This window comes from Onychostoma macrolepis, chromosome 03 (genome assembly GCF_012432095.1).
Source record: "Onychostoma macrolepis isolate SWU-2019 chromosome 03, ASM1243209v1, whole genome shotgun sequence".
Classification (NCBI taxonomy): domain Eukaryota; kingdom Metazoa; phylum Chordata; class Actinopteri; order Cypriniformes; family Cyprinidae; genus Onychostoma; species Onychostoma macrolepis.
In genome coordinates, this window is record NC_081157.1 from 47,913,889 (window position 1) to 47,937,431 (window position 23,543).

Genomic DNA, 23,543 nt, shown 5'->3' on the forward strand with positions numbered 1-23,543 from the left:
CATTGCTAAGAACTTCATTTTGACAACTTTAAAGGCAATTTTCTCAATATTTTGATTTATTTTTTTTGCACCCTCAGATTCCAGATTTTCAAATAGTTGTATCTCAGCCAAATATTGTCTGATCCTAACAAACCATACATCAATGGAAAGATTATTTACTTATTTATTCAGCTTTCAGGTGATGTATAAATCGCAATTTCGAACAATTTACCCTTATATGGTTTTGTGGTCCAGGGTCACATACATTTTATTATTATACTGTAAGTTCAGGTGAGTTTGTTGTTTTTGTGTTTCTTCATTCTGTCAGTGTCAAATTTAGAAGAGCACTGATGTTTCTTAAAGGGATAGTTCACCCAAATGTGCATATTCTGTCATCATTTACTCTCCCTCATTTACTTGTTCCAAACCCATAAGACTTTCATTCATCTCAACACACTCGATCCGCTCCAGTTTGCATACCGTCCTCAATGTGAGCAAGACAAAGGAGGTTGTGATGGACTTCAGGAGAAACTCCGGTGATCACCCCCCACTGACCATCGACAGCTCGACTGTGGAGAGAGTCAGCAGCACTAAATTCCTGGGGGTGCACATCACAGAGGATCTCACCTGGTCCACCAACACCATGTCACTCTCCAAGAAGGCACAACAGCGCCTACACTTCCTCCGCCGGCTGAAAAGAGCAAGTCTCCCTCCACCCATCCTCACCACTTTCTACAGGGCACCATTGAGAGTGTGCTGACCAGCTGCATCACTGTCTGGTACGGGAACTGTACTGCAGCAGACCGCAAGACCCTACAACGGACAGTGAACACCGCTGCAAGGATCATCGGTGCCCCTCTCCCTCCATCCTGGATATTTTCCTCACACGATGCTCCAGCAAAGCCAATAGTATCGTGAAGGACTCCACACATCCCTCCCACAGTCTCTTCCAGCTCCTACCATCAGGAAGACGGTGCGGAGCATCAGAGCCCGCTCTGCCAGACTGCTCAACAGCTTTTTCCCCAGGCTGTGAGAGCCCTGAACTCAAATCACCCCGCCCCTCTCTGAACCCCCATACAAACCCCTACCTCCTGTAACATGTAACGTGCAATTCAAGTGTGCTACACACAGGTGAGTGGGCCTGTACAAACCACCTGTAGTAGCACACTCTCCTCCTCTATGCGCACTAGTCACTTTTCACACACACTGCTGTGTACACAAATCCCACAAAAGAACTCAGTAATATATGTATGTTTACATGCTCATGCACTACAAATCATCCTGCACTGTTCCCCAGCCAGCTGCTTGAACTCAATGTTTCTCCTTGCACATGTACAGTACTTATCTGAAGCATTCGTATAGTTTGTATAGTTTGTATTTTTTAGTTTGTATAGGTACTTTTTTATAGATAGTATATTTATATTTATAGTCAAAATCTATCAGTAGGATAGTTGTGTATAGGTTTATATTGCCTTACTCCATTGTTGTATGCCTGTATTTATGTAGCACCGTGGTCCTGTGAGGCACGACATTTCGTTCCACTGTATGCCCCGCATGTAGCGGAATGACAATAAAGCTCAACTTGACTTGACTTGACTTGAACACAAATTAAGATATTTTTAGAGGTTTCTGGCCCTCCATTAAAAGTCAAATCCCAAAACTGACACTTTTAAATGTTCTTAAAAAGATCATACAAAAAATCCATTTGAATTGAGCTGTTTAATCTAAGTCTTCTGAAGAGACAGTCACTTTAAATGAACAGATATAATTTATGCTTTTGTGCACATATAAACACTGATCAGCGGACAATGACGTTTTAATAGACGGAAAGTCAAGCCTGCTTGCTTGAAGCGTGAGAACCAATGAAGTTTGTTCTCATGCTAGTACCGTTGAACTTCTTTATATATTCACTGATCAATGTTTATATGTAAATAAAAGCTGAATATAAATCTGTTTACCATGTAATGTGATCATGTCTCTTCACAAGACTTGTATTAAACCCCTCGATTCATATGGATTTATTTTACAATCTCTTTATGTATGTTTTGAAGCATCAGAGTTTTGGGGAAGTAAACTTTCAATGGAGCAACAAATCGCTCAGATAAAAAAAAAAAAGATCTTCATTTGTGTTCTGAAAATTAATTAATTTCTTATGTGTTTGGAGTGACATGACAAAAGAATTTTCATTTTTGGGTGAATTAAGCTTTTAACTGTTAACTGTCAATTTTTACGTTATGTAAGATTAGTTACATAAGACCAGTTGTTGAGATGGTATGACCCTGTTGGCTTATCAAAATGTTAATGTTAATGTTAAAGTATAACAAATGTGTCAGAAAATGATAATAAAGTATTATATTGAACCTGTACAACATTTTAATATATGATTTTTCAAATTGCACACTTTCATGTTTTGCGAGTTTGTAAATTAATAAAGAGTGGAATGTTCATGCAGAAAACTGATATTTACCTAACTGAAATACTGATGTTGCTTTTATCAATATAGTAAATTATTATTTATAATTATATTGTCCAGGTGAGATGCCTCAAAAAACCCTAATCAAAACACTCATATACACTATGTGGGGCCAGTCCAGTACCCATACTGGGCCCTAGTATATCCCACATGTGCTTCATAAGTGGGACCAATATGGGTCTTGTATGTGTTTCCCATTTGGGCCCCACTTTAGCCCCAGTCAGGCCCCATATGAGATTCATATGGGCTAATTCAGATGGGGCCCACATGGAACCCATGGACAAACCCAGTCAGGCCCCATATGAGATTAATATGGGCTGATTCAGATGGGGCCCACATGGAACCCATGGACAAACCCATGTAGGGCCCATATTTACAGCCTGTATGGGGCCCACATGGGGTGCCGCCATGTATGGGTGCCGCCATGTTTGTTCGCGCTGCAGTTCAGAGAGTCCCGTGTCAGTCAGATTTATATCACGTAAATTCATCAATTTCTCGCGAAATACATATAAGTGAGATGGGAGAAGAATAGAGTGAACTTTATAGTTACTTACACTATGTGTATTTGATATTAATAAAACACGTCTGAAAATTATATTTGAATGGATTGTTATTGCTGCTTCCATAAACATCTGAGTGTATTTTACGAACTCTAAATGTATTGTTTTACTAGTACTTATGTGTATTTAAATGTCTAAAGCATAAAATAAACATTATGTGGTTAAAAACACTGCATAGATGCGATTATATGACAAGTGCAGCTGCATCTCAGCGTCAGTCAACGCGCGAAAACGCAGTTTGAATTTGGCAGTTATGCCACGTCACCGAACATTCTAAATCCCATATGTGGGACCGTACCGCTCAAAAGGTTAATAAACTTCCTTTAGTTAACGTTAGTTAATGCATTAACTAACATTAGAAATACATCTGTTACCGTGTTTATTCATCTTTGTTAACCAGCTCAGGCAAATGTTAACAGATACTTTTAACAGAACTTTTAATTTTAATAATGTCCTAAATTTTGAAATGAACATTAACATAACATATTACTAATGTTAATGCATGCTTTAGAAGTACCGTGTAATGAATGTTGTATTTTTTGTTGGCAATTTGACATGCAGTTTTCATATGCTACACATGTGGCCCACCCAGTTTTATGTAGGCCCACCCACTTAAACATTTCTGGCTACGCTAGTGTTTTATACAAAAGTTAATATTAAGTGACTTACATTTTAGGAACACTGTTGTCTATTTTGCTCTATTTCGTCAACAAAAATATAGTTAAAAAACAAAGTCACAGCTTTTATCAGGATTATGAGATGCATTAATGCCACCTCTGAGTCTTGTCAAAAATTTCTTAAATTCTCTAAATATTCCTTAATGCCACATTTGTGCTCTTCTATGCCATGCAAAGATGAATTGTTGATGCTGATTTCATTTGACTGGAAACTTATTCTTCCTGATTGTTATTGTTATATCTTATTATTTTAACTGAATTTATTGTTTAGTTAAAATTTTTTGATAAAAGTATATAAATCTAAATTTTTTTGGCACAAAAGATGACATACATTTAATAAAGTTAGAAAAAGAGCATTACAAAGGTTTAAAAATAAAATAAAAAAATACTTTAAGGAGTCAAATATCAATAGGAAGGTTAATTTCTGGGTCATTCCTGGGATTCAGTAATATTTCAGTCCCCCAGAGTTTCTAAAGTGGTGGTTCACCAAAATGAATTGTTAGAAGCTTTTCACAAAACTTTGGGATGCCCATTATAATTAATACAAATAATTATTGCATCTTTATATTTTTAGCATAAAATAATCTTATATCTATCTTGAACCAAGCATTTTGTGATGTTAATATAACTTAAATTATTAACAAATTGTGCATAGTGTCTGTGATTTTTGGCAACAATGTAAGCATTTACTTGTGTTCCTTTCTTGTAAAAAATATTTTTCTACGAAAAAATGCAAAATATTTGATAAAAAACAGACTTTAAAGTTATGTTTTTCAGTCTGAACTCAACCCCGTCACACTAACCATTCTACGCCCATAATAATTTAGTCTCCACTCATATGTGACTTCATCCAGGCCTCTTCAGGTATCATACTTTTTATTCATATTTTTGAGGCATGTTATGGTCAGGGAGGGTACTGTCAAGCTTAACAACTCAACCCTGTCATATAAAATTAAGATGGAAAATTATTACTTTTTCAACATTTTATTTTAATTCATAAGTATATACAATGTGTTTATTTTATTGCTGCGATATATAGTCTACTCTCCTATGCTACATGAGCAGCAGTGGCCATTTTGTGTGAAAAACCACAAGCCCGTCACACTCAACCCCATCACAAATATACGTATTTCTCATTGTTACAGGGTTGTAAACTTGTGACAGGGTTGAGTTATTTGCTTCATTTATTAATAATTTTCATGAAAATAAAATAGTCATGGTTTCAGTAAATATATATACTGAATATCATTTTTTGACGTAATATGTCCACTTAAACGTTGACAAGCATCATACATCAGAAATTGCGCCCACATTTGCAGCAGAAAGACAATGTTGGCCATGCAGATATGTTGACCCAGAAACAAGGGGACAATATGAGAGAGAAACAAAACCAAAAATTTAAATTTAAAGCAAACTTAAATTTAAATTTACAGTCTTCAACCCCATCACACCTTGTCACATTAATATTTTTAGAATAATATAGGGAAGACAATTAAGAACAAAAGTATTTCTTGCTGATTACCATCTGACATGTTAAGGGCTAAAACAATAAAATTGATCAATTTAAACCATCCTTGTTAAATAAAAGTAGTAATTTCTATAATCCCCACAAAAAAAAAAAAAAATTACTGAATCCAGGCTTTTGAATGGTATAGTGTATAATGTTACAAAATCTTTGGATCTTTCTATTCATGAAAGAATCCTGAAAAAATTTACTCAACTGTTATGATGATGATGATAATAATAATAATAAATGTTTATCAGTATATTAGAATGATTTCTGAAGGATCATGTGACACTGAAGACTGGAGTAATGATGCTGAAAATGTAGCTTTGATCACAGGAATAAATTACATTTTAAAATATATTCAGATAGACAGCTGTTATTTTAAATAGTAAAAATAAATAAATAATTAAATGCAGGCTTGGTGAGCAGAAGAGAATTCTTTAAAAACATCCAAAAATCTTACCGTTCAAAAACTTTTGACTGTTAGTGTACTTGTTTTTGCTTTTCAGTATGTGTATGTTTTGCCATGATACAAAGTGCCCAGGGGACTGTTGTGATGCCCTTTGTTCAGCTAGTTCATCCTAGAGATCAAGACTTGTAATCTGTACTTTTAAAAAGAAAATGTTCAACAATTAAAAAGAATATTATCAGAGCTAATGCTCATGAGTGATTTTTATGGGGTTGGGGTGGTAAAAATCATGGAATACAGTGCTGTACCACAATTTGATTGCTTTTTACAGGTAAAAAAATGTTTAAACTACATGAAAATAAACACTACAGCACTGATACTGTAAATGAAAATACGGTAAAAATACTGTAAATTCAAATACGATAATAATACTGTAAATTAAAATACAGTAAATACATTATTATACTGTAAATACAATTACAGTAATAATACTGTAGCCATTTTTTACAGTAACTTACTGGCATCCAGCTGCCAGTAAATTACTGTAAAATTTACAGCAACCTTTTTACAGTGTAGGTAGATGTTTGTTTTATAACAATTTCTGTGTAAAATTCTTTTTAAACCAATCCCATTTTGTCCGTTACGGGGTTGAGAAAAAAAAAGAAAAGCAGGAAAAACAACCTGAAAATAATGCCTGAGGTGGGAAAATATGATATTTTGAATATGATATATTAAAATATGATGAATATTTTTTGGAGGTTTGATATGTGCCTAATGATGTGGGGTATTTAGAAGCTGAATCACATGTAGTTGAAAAACGTGTATATTCCAAGTTGAAATGTTAACGAATCCCAGGAATGACCCTTCTGTCATTGATCAGAAGGTATGTTCCTATTTTTTATTTTATTATTATTATTATTTTTTTAAGTAGGAGCACTAGTGCTCCTGAAAAGAAATGTAAGCATAGAATCCTCAAGAATGTAATATTAAAAACTAACTGCACACGTTTTTTTCATTTTTTTTTTGCAAAGTAATATGTGCAAATTCACACACAACGTATCTTTAATTTGGCCAGAATTGCAGGTGCTTGTCTAAATATACAAGAAGGTTTAGAGAAAATATTAAATAAGTTGTTAATAAATGTTATTATAGATTATAAAGTGTTTTATAATTAAATACATCCGAAAGGTCATCTAAAATTACCATTATTAACCCCCATAATTTTCATGTCAGTGCAGGCTTTTTTTTCTTCTTTTTTTTTTAGCTTACTGACCATTATGGATTAGTGTAGGCTGCATTAAAAAGTCTTGAACATAAAACAACAGGGTAAAAATATAGTTGATGACTAGACATAATCATTTCATGACTCTAGACACTTCTTTGTGAAGGCAGTGACATAATACAGTGAAATAATATGTTCTTTAGCCATATAAACACAGTTGCCATGTGTGTGGGTAAAATTTACCCGCTGGCGCTTTTAGGTATACAGCGACCTCTGGTGGTTCTAGTGTATATGACAGGCTCATAACTCATAAGACATGGGAAGTACAGTTGCAAATGGACTTTGCTTTTTCAATTGAAATGTGGCAGTCACTGTGCGTTCGCGAAAGCGAAAATGCAAACGGTAATGCAAGAGTTGCAATTGCATTTGGATTATGTCACAATTTATGCATCCACATATGGAAAATGCAATTGAAAATACAATTTGCAATTCTATTTCAAAATAGTCTGAAAAATCCTTCCATATTTTAGTCCATGTTGCTTTAAATGCTAATGAGCTCTGCTGACCCCACACCTCTCTTCCGTGGAGTGACGAGCAAATTGTAAACTTCAGCCGCGAAACTAACTAGCACATTATTAGGAAAGGCGATTTGCAAAGATTTATAGAAACCCTTATACTCACTTCTTCTGTAGATGAAGAACTTGTAAAGTGAATTTTGCATCCGATGACCCCTTTAACGTTCAAATAAGTTACTCTTTGACAATGATGGCATAGAAATACACTTACCACAAAGTTACTGCAAAAAATAAGTTCAGAGACAATATTTTAAAGATCGCTACACGCTTGTTTATCTGGAGAATAAGGTCTATAGAGTGAACACAGAACACGTGTAAGGATCCACCCGCTAGTCCAAACAACGGAATCCAGCGGCCTGGTCGAAGGTTTAATGTGTGTTCGGTCTTTTACTTGCGCCTCTGAATTTATCTGGATTTAGTTTCAATTTTAGTCTAGCTCCGTGCTTGATCTGACTCCAATTTCAAGTGATCATTAAATTTAGACTGTACTTCTAATTAAAAACTGATCACAGATATCGATTGTATATTAATTTAGATATTTGATTATTCTGGAAATCCCATACTTTCAATTATTCGTTCATTAGCGACCTAGTGTCGCTTAGTAATTCACTGGCCAACTGCGCGCACGGCACAAACTCGTCAGTTGATCTTACTCAGAGGATACAGGGTGACTATAATACCTTTAAATAGGCTGCACCCTGCTAGCACATAATAAAAAGTGTATTTTTTCTATAATCACAAAAACTGTAACTTGTTAAGTCAGTGACAGACAGAAATCAGAAGATCCCTAATGACCAGCCCCTGCTTCATTCATTGGTACTTCAGTATGATCTGTCCTGGACGCAGATTTGTGGGACTACACTAGACTACAACCCTAATCTACTAGAAAAAAAATGATTTCAGAAGAGATCAGAATAAATCAAATATAACAGTTTATATATAAAGGTAAAGCTGTATCATGCCAATTACATAATGAAACAATTAGAAGCCATTTAGAAAAGATAATGCAATTGTGAATCAAATTGTAATCGTGTGGCAACCCTGCTCCTGTACATAGATACTGTAGCTATATGGGAAATAGCCAAGTGACCTACGCAGGAGATGAATGAATTTAACGTAGTCACACATGTAACAGTTATCCTAATTTAACACAAGACACACGGTCTAAAACAGTGTTTCTCAGCTGGTGGGTCGTGAGACCGTTCTGAGTGGGTCGCGGAGTGTACGGCCAAAGAAACGACATCAACTACAAAAAACGTAATTCTTAATGTTTTTCTGATGCGAGACTTTTATTTTAAAAGACGTGCATGAAAGCCGTTGACACTTCTATCAGATGCAGTTTAAGTAAAGAGTGGCTGAGAAAAACGCGCTGTCCCGATTCAGTAGGCTATCTGCTGTCAGTTGAGATGTTGACAGTTAATGTCAACAGCTTTTTTGGGGGAAAAGAGAGAGAGGTAGAGAGGGCAGGGGGAGAATGGGGTCATAAATTATCAAGGAGATAAGTTTGGTCAAGGTGGTGTTTGTTCTCTTTGGAGATCTCCAGGTTAGTTTCATGGCTTTATTGCATGGCATCTGTCTTTTGGGAGAGTTCCTGAGTTTTGGCCTCAGAATTAATTTTATAAGGAAATAAATTTGCTCCCTACACACGCATGCTTATTTGTGTTCTCCCATGTGTTCTTTTTGATCTAATGTTTTTTTTTAATTTTTTTAGGCATTGCACTTTAGAGAGTGTCAGTGCTGTTTAATTTTGAATGCATTTTGTTAAAAATGAAATCCTGATGTTGTAGTCTGACCTATTTGAACACACAGGTGATCATAAACTCCACCCTCTTACAGCACTTACCAGGAAGAGACTCTCATTTCTCTTTTCTGTCAAACTGGCTCTCATGTCTTAACAAAAGCAATAAAGAATCACCGATCAGTGAAGAATAAAGAAATATACTTTAAAGAAGGATTTTTGAGACGTTTGTTTCTGAACAGACAGCAGATCTTTGTGATTCTAATGGTGATTCTTTTTAAAACCATCATTCTGAAAGTGAAAGTAAAGTTTAGGTTGCTGGAGCTCGAACAGTGAGAATGGCTTCAGCAGACGAAGATGATTATATCTGTCCTGTGTGCTGTGAAATCTTCAAGGCTCCTGTTCTTCTGTCATGTAGTCACAGTTTCTGTAAAGAGTGCCTTCAAAAGTTCTGGAGAACCAAGGAAACCCAAGAGTGTCCTGTCTGCAGGAGAAGATCGTCAAGAGAAGAACCACCATATAATCTGGCGTTAAAAAACTTGTGTGAGTCGTTTCTGAAGCAGAAAAATGAGAGTTGTTCATCAGGATCTGAGGACATCTGCAGTTTACACAGTGAGAAACTCAAACTCTTCTGTCTGGAGGACAAACAACTGGTGTGTTTAGTGTGCAGAGATTCAAAACAACACGACAATCATAAATTTAGACCCATCAGTGAAGTGGTTTCATCATACAAGGTAAGACAAATGCCTCTTGTTTCACATACACAACTTCATATGACATTTACTGTCCTGTGAAAAAGTATTTGCGCATTTTGATTTTTTTTTCTGTTTTTGTCTCATACTAAATAGTTTCAGATCTTCAAACTAAATGCAACATAAAATAAAGTCAACCTCAGTAAACACTGAATACCATTTTTAACAGCTATCACATGTGAAAAACTAGTTGCCCCCTTTAGCAGCAATAACTACCAGGGCTTGAAAACGAAAAAAAAAAGTCAATCGGTTCACTCCGAGCAGAATCAATATTTTAACGTTTCTATTCCTGCGTTCCTCTGTATTATTACCGTTCCGAAACCGGTTCGAGTAGAAAAAATAATTTTGTAATTTTTTTTTTTTAATTGTCTTTGCCTATAATAATAATAATAGTAATAATAGCCTAATAATAATAATAATAATAATAATAATAAAGCCAAACATTCTTTTTTCCATGGTTGAATCTGTTCTTCACCCAAATGTTAATCTGTTTCCTGAGACATCTGTTTCTCTTTGTGAGGATTTTGCAAGACATTTTAATAACAAGATTTCCCAAATTATATCTTTGATGCCTTTGACGTCATATAATTTGCCAGATATTTTAATCACCCCTTCCACCTGGTTTGTCTTTGAGCCTGTAAACTTGAATACTCTATTCGAGATCATGTCTACTCTAAAACCTACTATGTGTCCCCAGGATGTAATTCCTCCACGTTTTCTTGGACAGATTATTGAAACTGTTGGCCCTGACTTGTTGTGTCATTAACAAATGTCTCTATACTGGCACTGTACCTGGTAACTTTAAACTTGTCACTGTGCGGCCTCATCTTAAAAAAAAACTAGTTTGGATCCCACATTACCGGCTAACTTTCGTCCTATTTCAAATTTGACTTTTCTTTCTAAAATTTTAGAGAAAGTGGTTTTAAACCAACTTCAGTCTTATCTGACCGTCAGTTCAATCTCTGAAATATTTAAATCTGGTTTTAAATTACTGACACTGGCCAGTTAGTGGCTTTGGTTCTGTTAGACCTCAGTTCTGCCTTTGATTTAGTTGATCATAATACACTTATATCACGTCTTGAAACATGTGTTGGCCTTCGGGGCATGGTGTTGCAGTGGTTTCGTTCATATCTCACTAATAGGAGGTACGTTGTTAGTATTGGAAACCACTCCTCATCTGAAATATCTTTAAAATCTGGTGTTCCTCAGGGCTCGATCCTTATAAACACAGTTATTAGTTTCTCTCCACAACAAATCCTCTAAATTTAAGGATATAGCCTATAGGCTATAAAAATGTCGTTGCACATTCGGCACGAATCCAAATGTTTCCATATTCGCGACGTATCTGGATGCTAAAATATTATTTATTATAGGCTTTGTACTTTCATTGACGTAAAACACCATCCTTCACATCGGCTAGCCTATATCAGCACAGTGAGGCAGTGGTCACGCTGAATGCAAGAGACTGGACAACGGAGCACTTTAACTTTTTATACGTTTCTTTTACTGTATTTTATTTTGATAATGAACAGGCTGCAATGTCGCAAAAATATGTTGTGTCTTTGTGCGCGTGAGGCGCCAGCGCGATATGGCCATACCAACGCTGGTTGGTTATACAGATGCAAGACATCATTCAAAACTGTCAAGTTTTTGCAAAACAAATAAAACTGTTAAATAAACAAAACTGTAAAGCTTTTGCAAAATAAAGAAAACTCATTTCTGCCATCTTGTTTTCCTTTCTGAGAACTTTGGAACACGTCACAATTAATCTGTCATTGATTTAAGTGAAATATATTTAGTGTATAGGCGTATATATTCCTTTTTATGTAAGCCTATAGTTTTATTCAGTTTTTTCCATTCACAGAATCGCTGCTGGTGCGTAAGATCTGTTGAATCCATCTTACACAATCCTCAGATAAACTACGCCGATGCATTGCCATTGCGACTTACCTATGAAGAGTTCACAGCTGAGCACGCGGGCATTTCACTCGCCGGATGCATCAGCGTCACATTTGCATAGGCCATACTATTTGAATTCCTGATTGGTTGACAGCAAATTTCAAATATTATATGGAACGATAAAATAATGATATTAACTGGTTAATGTCCATTTCAAATTTTCGATTCTGTTCGGAACTATAGAATTTGATTTCGTTTCTGATTCCGGCTCTGTTCCAGTCACAATTTCGTTTGTTTCCGATAGAACTATAGAATTTGTTTTCGTTTCTTGAACCGGTTCAGAGCCCTGATAACTACAACCGAATATTTGTGATAACTGGAGTTCAGTGGTGGGATTTTGGCCCGCTTTTCTTTGCAAAACTGCTTTAGATCAGCCACAGTGGAGGATTTTTAAGCATGAGCTGCCTGTTTAAGGTCCTGCCACATTATCTCAATTGGGTTCAAGTTAGGACTATGAGGCCACTCCAAAACTTTAACTGTGCTTCTCTGAGCTATTTAGTGGGTAGGTTTTCATTTCTGAATCAATTTAGTATGAAATGTACACAAAACAGAGGAAATAATTCTTTTCCACAGCCTTATGTTATCAAAACATCAGTATCTGTGAATACGTGAATGTCTTCTCTTCTTCTCTTCACTGTAATCTGTGTTTTTGTTCAATTCTAGGAGAAGCTCAATACAGCACTGAAGTCCTTACAAGAGAATCTAAAACACAATAAAAAAATGAAAGGAGGGTTTGAGAAAACAGTTCAACACATCAAGGTGAGGAAACAGAATCGAGAGTCATTTTCATTACAGCTGTAGAATTACTATGTAAGGCATAATTTACATCCAGCTGGTCGTTATTGCAGAATAACCTCCAACTGGGTGATCACACTGCATGAAAAGAGGTGTATACAGACCTGTATACACTGCAGTGTTTCAAATGAATCCGGGAGTATTACTGACCAGATATGGGGAATACCACAGGCTTTCCTGTAGCTCAAATGGTAGAGATTCCCAGGGAAAGCAAGAGCTGATAAAACGTAGAAACTGTAACTTGAATGCAATGTAAGTCGCTTTGGATAAAATGCATAAATGTAAATGTAAAATGTCTGTATACTTCTGTAACAATACCAATTTCGACATATGTTACTGCAGTATTCTTCCATGCAACAGCCATTTGTTGCCATGGCAAGTAATCCCCTAAATGAAGGGGGCGTTTACACCTTTGTGGCACTCTGCTCTCTGCTCTGATCAGTCATGTTAAACTGGATTGGCTGATTTGAAACTAAACCCACCCCCTAACCATACAGCTATTGGGCCACTGAGCACACAGACTTTCCGCAAAATTTAATTGGTAAACTTGAAATTTATCCCACCCAAAACCCTTACAGCACAGTGAATTTATTGGTTATATTTAAAACATATCCCTCCCAAAACCCTTAAAGTGAGTGATTTGATTGGTTTTGTTTAAAATATATCCCTCCTAAAACTCTTACAGATGGTTGCAGGAGTGGGGGCAGATAGAAAAAATATAGTGTAACCAATAATTGACTGATTGTCTTTATTAGGGAAAACATGACCGTTAGGGGGGACATGACCGTAATGGAGATTCTAAGGGCCAGACAATGGTGGGGAACGTGATGTCTACCGAGGGGAACGCTCGAGCCCTGCATTTCAGCCCGGGCCTGACGGCCCCGACTTTTTTACGCCTCTAGTGCCAGACTTTGATCGGGCCAATTTTCACATCGGTGATTTGAGAAGGCTAAATTGATCAAACATAGGCTATGATCAGTCTGCCGGTCTGCCGCTGGCCGCTTGGTCGTTACTTTAAGAAAGAAAAAACTTATTTAACGAACAAAAAAATGCTCCAAACGTTTTTCTAAATTAACTTAATAAAAAAAAAACGAAACAAAATATAATCACTTTGCCCATTACATACAAAACTGAACTATTTTAATAGCTGAAACAGTATTATAATCTGATTTGGGAGAAGGGGGGAAAAAAAGACAGGCTCGATTCGGGCCGGTAATTCTGTTAAACTGTCGGACACGTGCCGGGCAAGGGCCTGAGCGTATAGGCTAGGGCCTAAATTTGAGGCCCGTGCAGGGCTCTACCGGGAACGCGATCGCGATTTACTGAGGGGGATTCTATCGGAACGTGATCTGTACCGAGGGGGAAACCAACAACCCCCAGTTACTCGCTATAGCGAGAGAGAGAGAGAGAGAGCTCCCGCCTTGATGCGCTTTCAACAGCGCGCTGAAACACGGGCAAGGACAGAAATCACTATAGATTTCACATTCTATAAAGTTCTCATTATAATGCTTATGTCGTTAATGTTTATGGCAGATTTGTGCTATATTTTCATCTACATTACCTAGTGATTCCTAAAATCGCCTGTGTGTTTTCGAAGCCATACGAAGTACGAAAACTATTTTAATTGAAGTATGCCTACTGTTGAACAAATATGACAAAAAAAAAAAAAATCACTGCTGCATTATTATAGGATCAGCATTTTTTTAATAATATTCCAATGCATCCTATATTAGATTAATCAGGTATGTAGCTAACCCAGACATCACTACATGACTTCAAAGCTTATCTCTCTTCTCATGTCTATACTTTAAACCACATGCTGTTGCAAGCTAAACAATCAGAGCTGCTGGCCAAAGTGCTGCTATAACCAATCAGAATTTATTTTTAATTTTTTTCCATGATCATCGTTTTCATGATCGATCATCGCTGTCACGGCCGAGTACTCGATCGCTGTTGCACATCCCTAGATGAAAATAACAATAGGTTTTCGTCAGTTATTTTACCTACAGATCGCTGCATTTCTTACAGATTTCTGCTCATTTGAAATTGGATACAGATGAACACTGTACAACCCGAATTCCGAAAATTGGGACGTTTTTTTTTAAATAAATAAATCAATTTAAATAAAATGAAAACCAAAAGACTTTCAAATCACATGAGCCAATATTTTATTCACAAGAGAACATAGATAACATAACAAATGTTTAAACTGAGAAATTTTACAATTTTATGCACAAAATGAGCTAATTTAAAAAATTGATGCCTGCTAAAGGTCTCAAAATATTTGGGACAGGGGCATGTTTACCATGGTGTAGCATCTCCTCTTCTTTTCAAACAAGAAAGCTGCCCATACCGTATGCACTTATGCACAGAGAGCGACTGCGTGTGAATAAGTGTTGTACCGGTTTAAATCATGCTTTCACCTGAAAATATTAAGTATCCTGAAGGAACAAACAAATTCCTTGAGAACTATAACTTCCCGCTCATGTCCATTGCCGTCATCATAGACTTCACATTCTTTCTGATTTGAGTGATCCATTTATATCAAACTAGCTAAATATGTTTAACTAGGGTGACCATACCTGCCATTTTTCCCAGACACGTCCTGGCCAGGGTTTCTATATTGCCTAAAATATCAAGGTTTTGGCTTTGTCTGCATGTGCAGACTGATCGGTGTATGACATCAAAGTACCATACAGATGGTTCCTTATGCTTTCAAAACGCTCTCGAGGTACTTTGATGTCAAACACTGATCGGTCTGAGCCGTGCTGCTTTTAAGTCAAACACACCTAATATGTACATGTAAATGCATCGTTTTGACCGTAGATCCTACCTTCTCACAAACATCATGATTGATCCATTATGTACAATGCCTGCATGTTATTGGTCAAACTACTTTTCGATCATTACCTTCAGCAAGCATGAAAACAGGAAAACGAAGCCAAAACAAATCCTGGCAAGGACGTGTCTGGGAAAAATGGCACGTATGGTCACCCTAATTTAACATGAATTATTGCTAAATATGCAGTTATATTATGGGATGTTGGCATGAATTGTACTCGTGATGGAGTGGTGGTGGAGCGCTCTTGGAGCGAGTGAAAACCACGACGCTCTGACTTTTAAAAAATCCGCTCCTCGCTCCATTCAAAATCACACCGCTCTACTCCGTACTCCGCTCACATACTCTGGTCCCAGTCAACTCCGGTCCTCACTGTAGCTCCAACGTGAATCCTTATCAACATCTTCCTCATCTTACATTGAGCTCCACCATTTCTGTCCTCCACCATGCTCTTTCTGTGTTTTTCTCTGTTGACCTCATCTCCAGCAACTGCAAAACAACAGTAATGTAACCACAGAAAATACTCACTACAAACTAATAGCCTATTTAAGAAGAGTTAGATCATGTCAATTTGTTGTCTCAGTAACACTTTAGAATACTGATCCTTTGTTAATGAATAACTACACAGGAAAAAGTGACTAATGCACTATTAACATTGTAGTAACTACTATTACCTAACAAGAAACTCTGATTCATGATTTAGTAAGTAATAGCGCTCAGTTGAAACTGGTAGTTCTCTATTAGTTAATCAATAACTACTATTTTTCTATATATATCCTGGAGAACTACTAAGAACTACTGTATACAGGTTCATAATTAATGTGAATTATGCATGATGTATAATTAATTCTAAAATGAAGATCATGCGTACTGTCCTCAACATAGCTTTAGTTTTGTTTTGACAGTCAGATAAACTCCCTTCCCTCACACAACTCTGAAGACAAGAAGTTCGTTTGCCCACAGGTTTAATGGTCTTGGGTATGGAGTTAAACTACAAATAAACAAATGAACACATTAAAGAATAATGTTCAGAAATGAACAAATCTACAGAAGCAAAACAACATTCACATTGATATAATATGCTGTGATGCTTGGAAATGCACACGGCCTTTACTTATGTAAATACACAATACAGCGATAGGACGCTAAAGTAGAACATGGCTAATGCGATAGCTCAGTGAAAATGATTAAGTCACTTTGACCTGTTAAGTTTACATTTATATAACATTAATATAAATCAAATACATACTTACAAGTGATGCTGTTGCAAGGATAAAGATTACAGAAATATTTGGCGATTAAAGAGAGCCATTAAGTTACTGCTGCCGGCATGGAGCACTCACTACTTCCTGATTTACGTGAACACCAGAAATCGCAATTTAAAATAACAATAAACTTGCCACTAGATGGAGCTCTAAACCATTAATAAAGTGAATAGGAGAAATACTGCCATTAAAGAATTGTACTCAATAAATAATTAAATCTCTAATCAAATTAAACATGAAACATGGAATATGTTTAAATCTGTCACGAATCTGGTCTGCACTCCCGTTCATTCACCATTAGAGGTCACACCACACATCACATGGACTGCATTTCCCATCAGCCATCTCACCAATCACACGCACACAGCTGTCACCAATCACTCATTGCACTAATCACACGCACACCTGATCACACACACTATTTCAACCCTGGACATTCTCTCCCTCGTTGCAGAGTATTGCATGCATTATCGCTGCCCTACAGAGCTCCGTTAGTTTCCCTAGTCTTGTCTTGTCTTGCCTCGCCTCGCCCTGCCTTTGTTGGATTGTGTTTTCCCCTGCCTGGACTATCGCTGACGTTTTGACTACCTCTCCTGTCTCGCCCCTTTAGATACTGTTCGCCGATCATCGACCCACGCTTGTCTTTGTTTACTCTTTGTCTCGTCCATGTTATACCTGTTTGCTATTGTTTGACCCTGCCTGTACGACCACGTCTCTGCCTAATAAAAGCCTGCGAATGGATCCGCACGCCTCTCGTCTCGTCAGCCCCGTAACAAAATCAAACTTGTTCCAGCACATCATGGTAACCCACTAGTAATGATTTAAGTGTTACCAAATCTAGCAAAATGAATTACTAACCAAAACCTTACAAAAACCTCAAAAGTTTGCAATGACGTCAGTAATTACTAGGGAGTTATCACGAACTTCACTTTAGAATACTGATCCAAAAATGAGTAATTCCTTTAGAAGGATGTAGTACCACCTGAATAGTTACTATCCAATACTTTACAAAACTCTCAAAAGCTTACAATGACTTCAGTCATTACTTGGGAATTATCATGATATTCACTTTAGAATACTGATCCAAATAATTAGTAATTCCTTCTGAAGAATTTTGTAATACTGGTACCCAAGATGGCGGCACGAGTACATCGCGAGGCTCTGGGTCTCTCCAGATTTTGCAATTTTGCGGTATTTTTCTTACTCATCTCGGGCCTGTTCGTGCAGAACAGTTGTGCCTTCACATCGTACACCCGTTGTGAGCTTTTGGATATCGGTTTGCAAATTTCCGACACTTTTATGGACAATCTTCGACTCCTTCCTGAGATCGCTAGGACACCCGAGGCTATGCACCCTACCCGGCCGGGCGGAAGTGCTCGCAGGCGGCGTCGAGATCGTAAACAAAGGCGGGGGAAGCGCGGAGGACTAAGAGCTAAGCTAAGCATTTCTTTACCCAGCATTTTCCTTGCCAATGTACGGTCGCTAGTGAACAAAATGGAGGAGATTCGACTCAGCATCACACACAGCAAGAAACTTTTGAACTGTAACGTCCTAATCTTCACGGAAACCTGGTTAAACAGCGGAATACCGGACACCGCTATTGAGCTAGCGGGACGCCACACACTCCGGGCGGATAGAACATTAGATGGCTCCGGTAAGACCAGAGGTGGTGGATTGTGCATTTACATTAACAAAGCTTGGTGCACAAACTCTGCTATTGTTGGGAGTCATTGTTCAGCTAACCTTGAGTTTCTCATGGTTAAATGTAGACCGCTTTATCTACCGCGGAGTTCACTTCCACCATTATAACTGCAGCCTATATTCCCCGGATGCTGATGCCAAGCTTGCTATGAAAGAACTTCACGCAGCCATCAGTAAACAACAGACTGATCACCCGGGCGGCTTTTATTGTTGCAGGTGACTTTAATCACTCAAACTTAAAGTCAGTGCTACCCAAGTTTCACCAGCATGTTTCCTGTCACACCAGAGGAAACAAAACCTTAGACCATGTTTACACAAACATGGCTGGAGCTTACGTTGCGACACCCCTCCCCACCTGGGACAGTCAGATCACCTTTCTTTGTTCCTCACCCCAAATATGCACCCCTCATCAACCGTGTGAAGCCATCAGTGAAGACCATCAAGGTGTGGCCTGCGGGGCAGATTCCACACTCCAGGAAAGGTTTCTACACACAGACTGGAGTATGTTTGCTTCTCAAGCCACCAGTGGCGCTCACACAGACATTGACTCTTACACCTCCTCTGTATTGGATCATATCAATATCACCATTGACAGTGTTACAACCCAGAAACAGATCACCACATATCCAAATCAGAAGCCTTGGATGAACAAGGAAGTGCGACTCCTGTTGAAGTCACGCAACACTGCCTTCAGATCAGGAGATGCACAAGCCTACAGCACATCCAGAGCAAACCTGAAGAGGGGCATCAAAAAGGCCAAGCACTGCTACAAGCTAAAGATAGAGGGACACTTTTCCAACTCTGACCCTCGATGCATGTGGCAGGGCATTCAGGCCATCAGTGACTACAAACCCACCCACTCCACCCCCGCAGCCACTGATGTCAACTTCCTGAACGAGCTAAATTACTTTTATGCTCGCTTTGAAAGAGACAACAGAGAAACTGCCACCAAGCTCAATCCCTCAGCTGACCACCCACCAATCATACTCTCCTCCACAGATGTCTGCAAGGCACTGAGCCGGATCAGCGCACAAGGCTGCTGGACCAGACAACATCCCTGGTCGTGTTCTCAGGGCATGTGCGGAGCAGCTCGCTGGGGTTTTACAGACATTTTCAACCTGTCTCTTGCCCAAGCAGCCGTACCAACATGCTTTAAATGCACTTCCATTGTGCCAGTGCCAAAACACTCTAGTCCGAGGTGCCCTAATGGCTACCGCCCTGTAGCACTCACACCCATCGTCATGAAGTGCTTTGAGCGGCTGGTCCTGGAACACCTAAAAGACTCTCTACCATCCACATTGGACTCACACCAGTTTGCCTACCGTAGCAATAGGAGCACAGAGGACGCAGTTTCCATGGCACTGCACTCTGTGTTTACTCACCTGGACAATAAGAACACTTATGCACGTATGCTGTTTGTTGACTTCAGCTCAGCATTCAACACTGTCATCCCAACCAAGTTAATAGCCAAACTTGGAGACCTGGGCATCAATACCTCAATGTGTAACTGGATTTTGGACTTCCTGACCAACAGACCCCAGAATGTTTGATCAGGATTCACCTGCTCCACATCCATCACACTTAACACTGGTGTACCACAGGGCTGTGTGCTAAGCCCGTTTCTCTACTCCCTCTTCACCTCCGACTGCAAGCCTGTGTATGGATCTAATTCCATCGTCAAGTTTGCAGACGACACCACGGTGATTGGCCTCATCAGTAACAACGATGAGACTGCCTATAGGGAGGAGATCCAGCACCTGGCCACATGGTGCACTGAAAATAACCTGCTCCTCAACACCACCAAAACGAAGGAGCTCATCGTGGACTTCAGGAAGGAGTCAAGAGGCACACGACACCATCCACATCAATGGAATGGCTGTTGAGCGTGTCTCCAGTTTCAAGTTCCTGGGGATCCACATCTCGGCGGACATGTTGTGGAAAACCAACACCTCCAGCCTGGTCAAGAAGGCTCACCAGCGCCTCTTCTTCCTGAGGACACTGAGGAAGAATCAGCTCTCCTCTGCTATCCTGGTGAACTTCTATCGCTGCGCAATAGAAAGCATCCTGACCAACTGTGTCACAGTATGGTATGGGAGCTGCTCTGTTGCGGAGCGCAAGGCACTGCAGCGGGTGGTGAAAACTGCCCAGCGCATCACAGGGACTCCACTACCTGCCATCGAACACATCCAGAGGAAACGCTGTCTGCATCGAGCTCGCAGCATCCTTAAGGACTCCTCTCACCCAGCCCACAGACTGTTTTCTCTCCTGCCCTCCGGTGGCGTTTCAGGTGCCTCCGGACCAGGACCAGCAGACTAAAGAACAGTTTCTTCCCCAGAGCTGTCTCTTTACTGAACTCTAACCCCCGTTGATCCACTTCCTCATATATTATTAACTCTTCTCTCCTACCTCACATCTGCCTTATTTGCACTACTGAATGTAAATTTTTATTACAGTAACAACTGTTTACTTTTGTATCTTGCACTACCATACCTAAATTGGACTATGCTCATTTGCACTGCCGACTGTTGTTTACATTATCAATGTTTACATTAACATTTTGCACCGTGTCTAATTGTAATATGCAATCACTTCCACTGCACTTTTACACCTTGTTTATAGTAATAGTCATCTGTATATATATTATATTGATAGTACATATCACCTGTAAATTCTGTTTATAGTAATAGCCATCTGTATATTTATGCACTATACATATTCACCTGTAAATTCTGTTTATATTAATAACCATCTTTCTATATATATTTATACATATATTCAGTACATATCCTTGTCCTGCACTTATTCAACCATTGTATATACTGCACTTGCTGCTATTGCACTTCTGGTTAGACCTAAACTGCATTTCGTTGCCCTGTACCTGTACTTGTGTAATGACAATAAAGTTGAATCTAATCTAAATCTAATCTAATCTAATACTTAAGTCATTACTAGTGGGTTACCATGACCTTTACTTTAGAATTAATAATACATTATGTATTATTCATATTAATTATGAACCTGTATACAGTAGTTCTTAGGGAGGTATGAAAAAATAATAGTTACTAATTAGCTAATGGTGAACTACCACATTCGACTAAGCACTATTACTCACTAATTCATTAATCAGAGATGCTTGTTAGTTACTAGTACACTGTAAAAAGTTTTCACCCATTTCAACTTAAAAACTTAAGTTTTGTGGCTGCCTTAAAATTTTAAGTTATATCAACTTAAAAGCACAAGTCATACCAACTTACCAACATACCAACCAATCCTAGTGCTGAGTTGCTTTATTTAAGTTAATTTGACTTTCCAATATTTGCTGTTTCAACTTATTAAATTAAGTTTAAAAAGTTAACATTCATTTTCAAGTTATGATAATGGAAACTTTATTTTAAACACAGATAAATATATATATATATATATATATATATATATATATATATATATATATATATATATATATATATATATATATATTTGTTTGAAACAACATTTATTTATTTATTTTTCTTGCAGTGTTTACAAACAGGTTTTTAATATTAAAACAACCTGCTTGTGCATGCTAATGTGTGAATGCCAGTATATGTACTGTATACAACAACTATAGTTACTAGAGCACTAATATTGTGTTACTCATGTGTTCTTGTGTAGTTATTCATTAATGTTGGAACATAATTCTAAAGTGTTACCGTTGTCTCTTTTTGGCTTTTTTGACACAACCTTGATTGAGTGTTTCAGCTGGGCCTTCCCAGGATGAAACTATGAGTACTTCGTCCTCTTAGCCTCATTATAAATTTTGCAGTATACCTACAAGACATAAAGTATTATATATATAAAATACAGAAAATATTTAATTGGATAGGTAAAACAATACAAAAAATGAATATTAAAAGATCGAAACAACCTTATGAACTTCCGTTACTGTTTATAATTTCTGAAGATGAGTTGCCCCAGTCTTGAGTGTAGGATACTATGGAAAAAAAGAAACATTATCTGAGAAAAACACAGTAATAGAATTTTGACATTGAATATATTAGTTTTACACAATATAGATAATTAGTCTTACCTGGTTTGCACATGATGTTGAAGTGGATTCTTCTCAGAACTGTGCAAGCTTACAAATGTTTTAGTCTGCAGTCTGTCCTCAAGAAGTGTGACCGACCGGAGATCAGTTCAAACACAAGTCTTTGCAGCCGGGGGGTGGGGTGGGTGTGTGTTTGTGGAGGTGGGAGGGGATCATTTATGAAGAGTTTTGATACATGGAAGTCCAGGACTGTTTAACACAGTTTTTATGAAAAATATTTATCAAAGGAGATATATTTTGAAACTATGATTGTTTATTTATATGCAGTTTTTACAATTATTCATAAATTAATACACTTTACTAGTTTAGACTAACAATACCTACAGAAGAGTTCCACTGTTATTGCCCAGGAAAAGATGTATATGTCATAACACACAGTGATGTTTTTGGGGGCATTGTTCACAATTTGTAGAAATATTATCTTATATGTTTATGTTTATTATCTTATATAATCTATAGTGGCTGTTGTCATGTTTATTTCTGCTGCTCTGGCTGAAACTCACATTTTTTGTGATGTTACAACCGCAAAGTACATTATAAAAGTAGCCCAAAAAACCGCAACCCACAGCTCTGTAATTTTTTCCCGCGACTGTATTTTCAAAATAGGCCACTTGTGCTGTTACCCTGGCAACACTGGTGCTGTACCCTCATCACACAATGATAGATGACCTTCCGCGCTGCGATGACGGGAAGAAATTGGGGTCAAACCTGATCAAACGATTAATTTGTGTTAAAAAAAATATTAACGCGTACATTTTTTTGATTAATCGCATGCATTAACGCGTTAACGTTGACACGCCTAATGTATATATATATATATATATATATGTGTGTATATATATATATATATATATATATATATATATATATATATATGTGTATATATATATATATATATATATATATATATATATATATATATATATATATATATATATATATATATATATATATGTGTGTGTATATATATATATATATATATATATATATATATATATATATATATAT

At 37.6% G+C, this 23,543-nt stretch overlaps 1 protein-coding gene across 1 annotated transcript in view; it reads left to right on the forward strand.

The window, feature by feature from the left end:
• The first annotated feature begins 8,825 nt into the window (after nt 1–8,825).
• The window catches only part of LOC131537327 (E3 ubiquitin-protein ligase TRIM35-like), a 32,832-nt gene continuing 18,114 nt past the window's right edge, over nt 8,826–23,543 (forward strand). The window contains exons 1-2 of the mRNA XM_058770679.1: nt 8,826–9,874; nt 12,515–12,610. Coding sequence (XP_058626662.1) covers nt 9,479–9,874; nt 12,515–12,610 — 492 coding nt within the window. The 5' untranslated portion in view covers nt 8,826–9,478. The remainder of the gene's footprint in view (nt 9,875–12,514; nt 12,611–23,543) is intronic.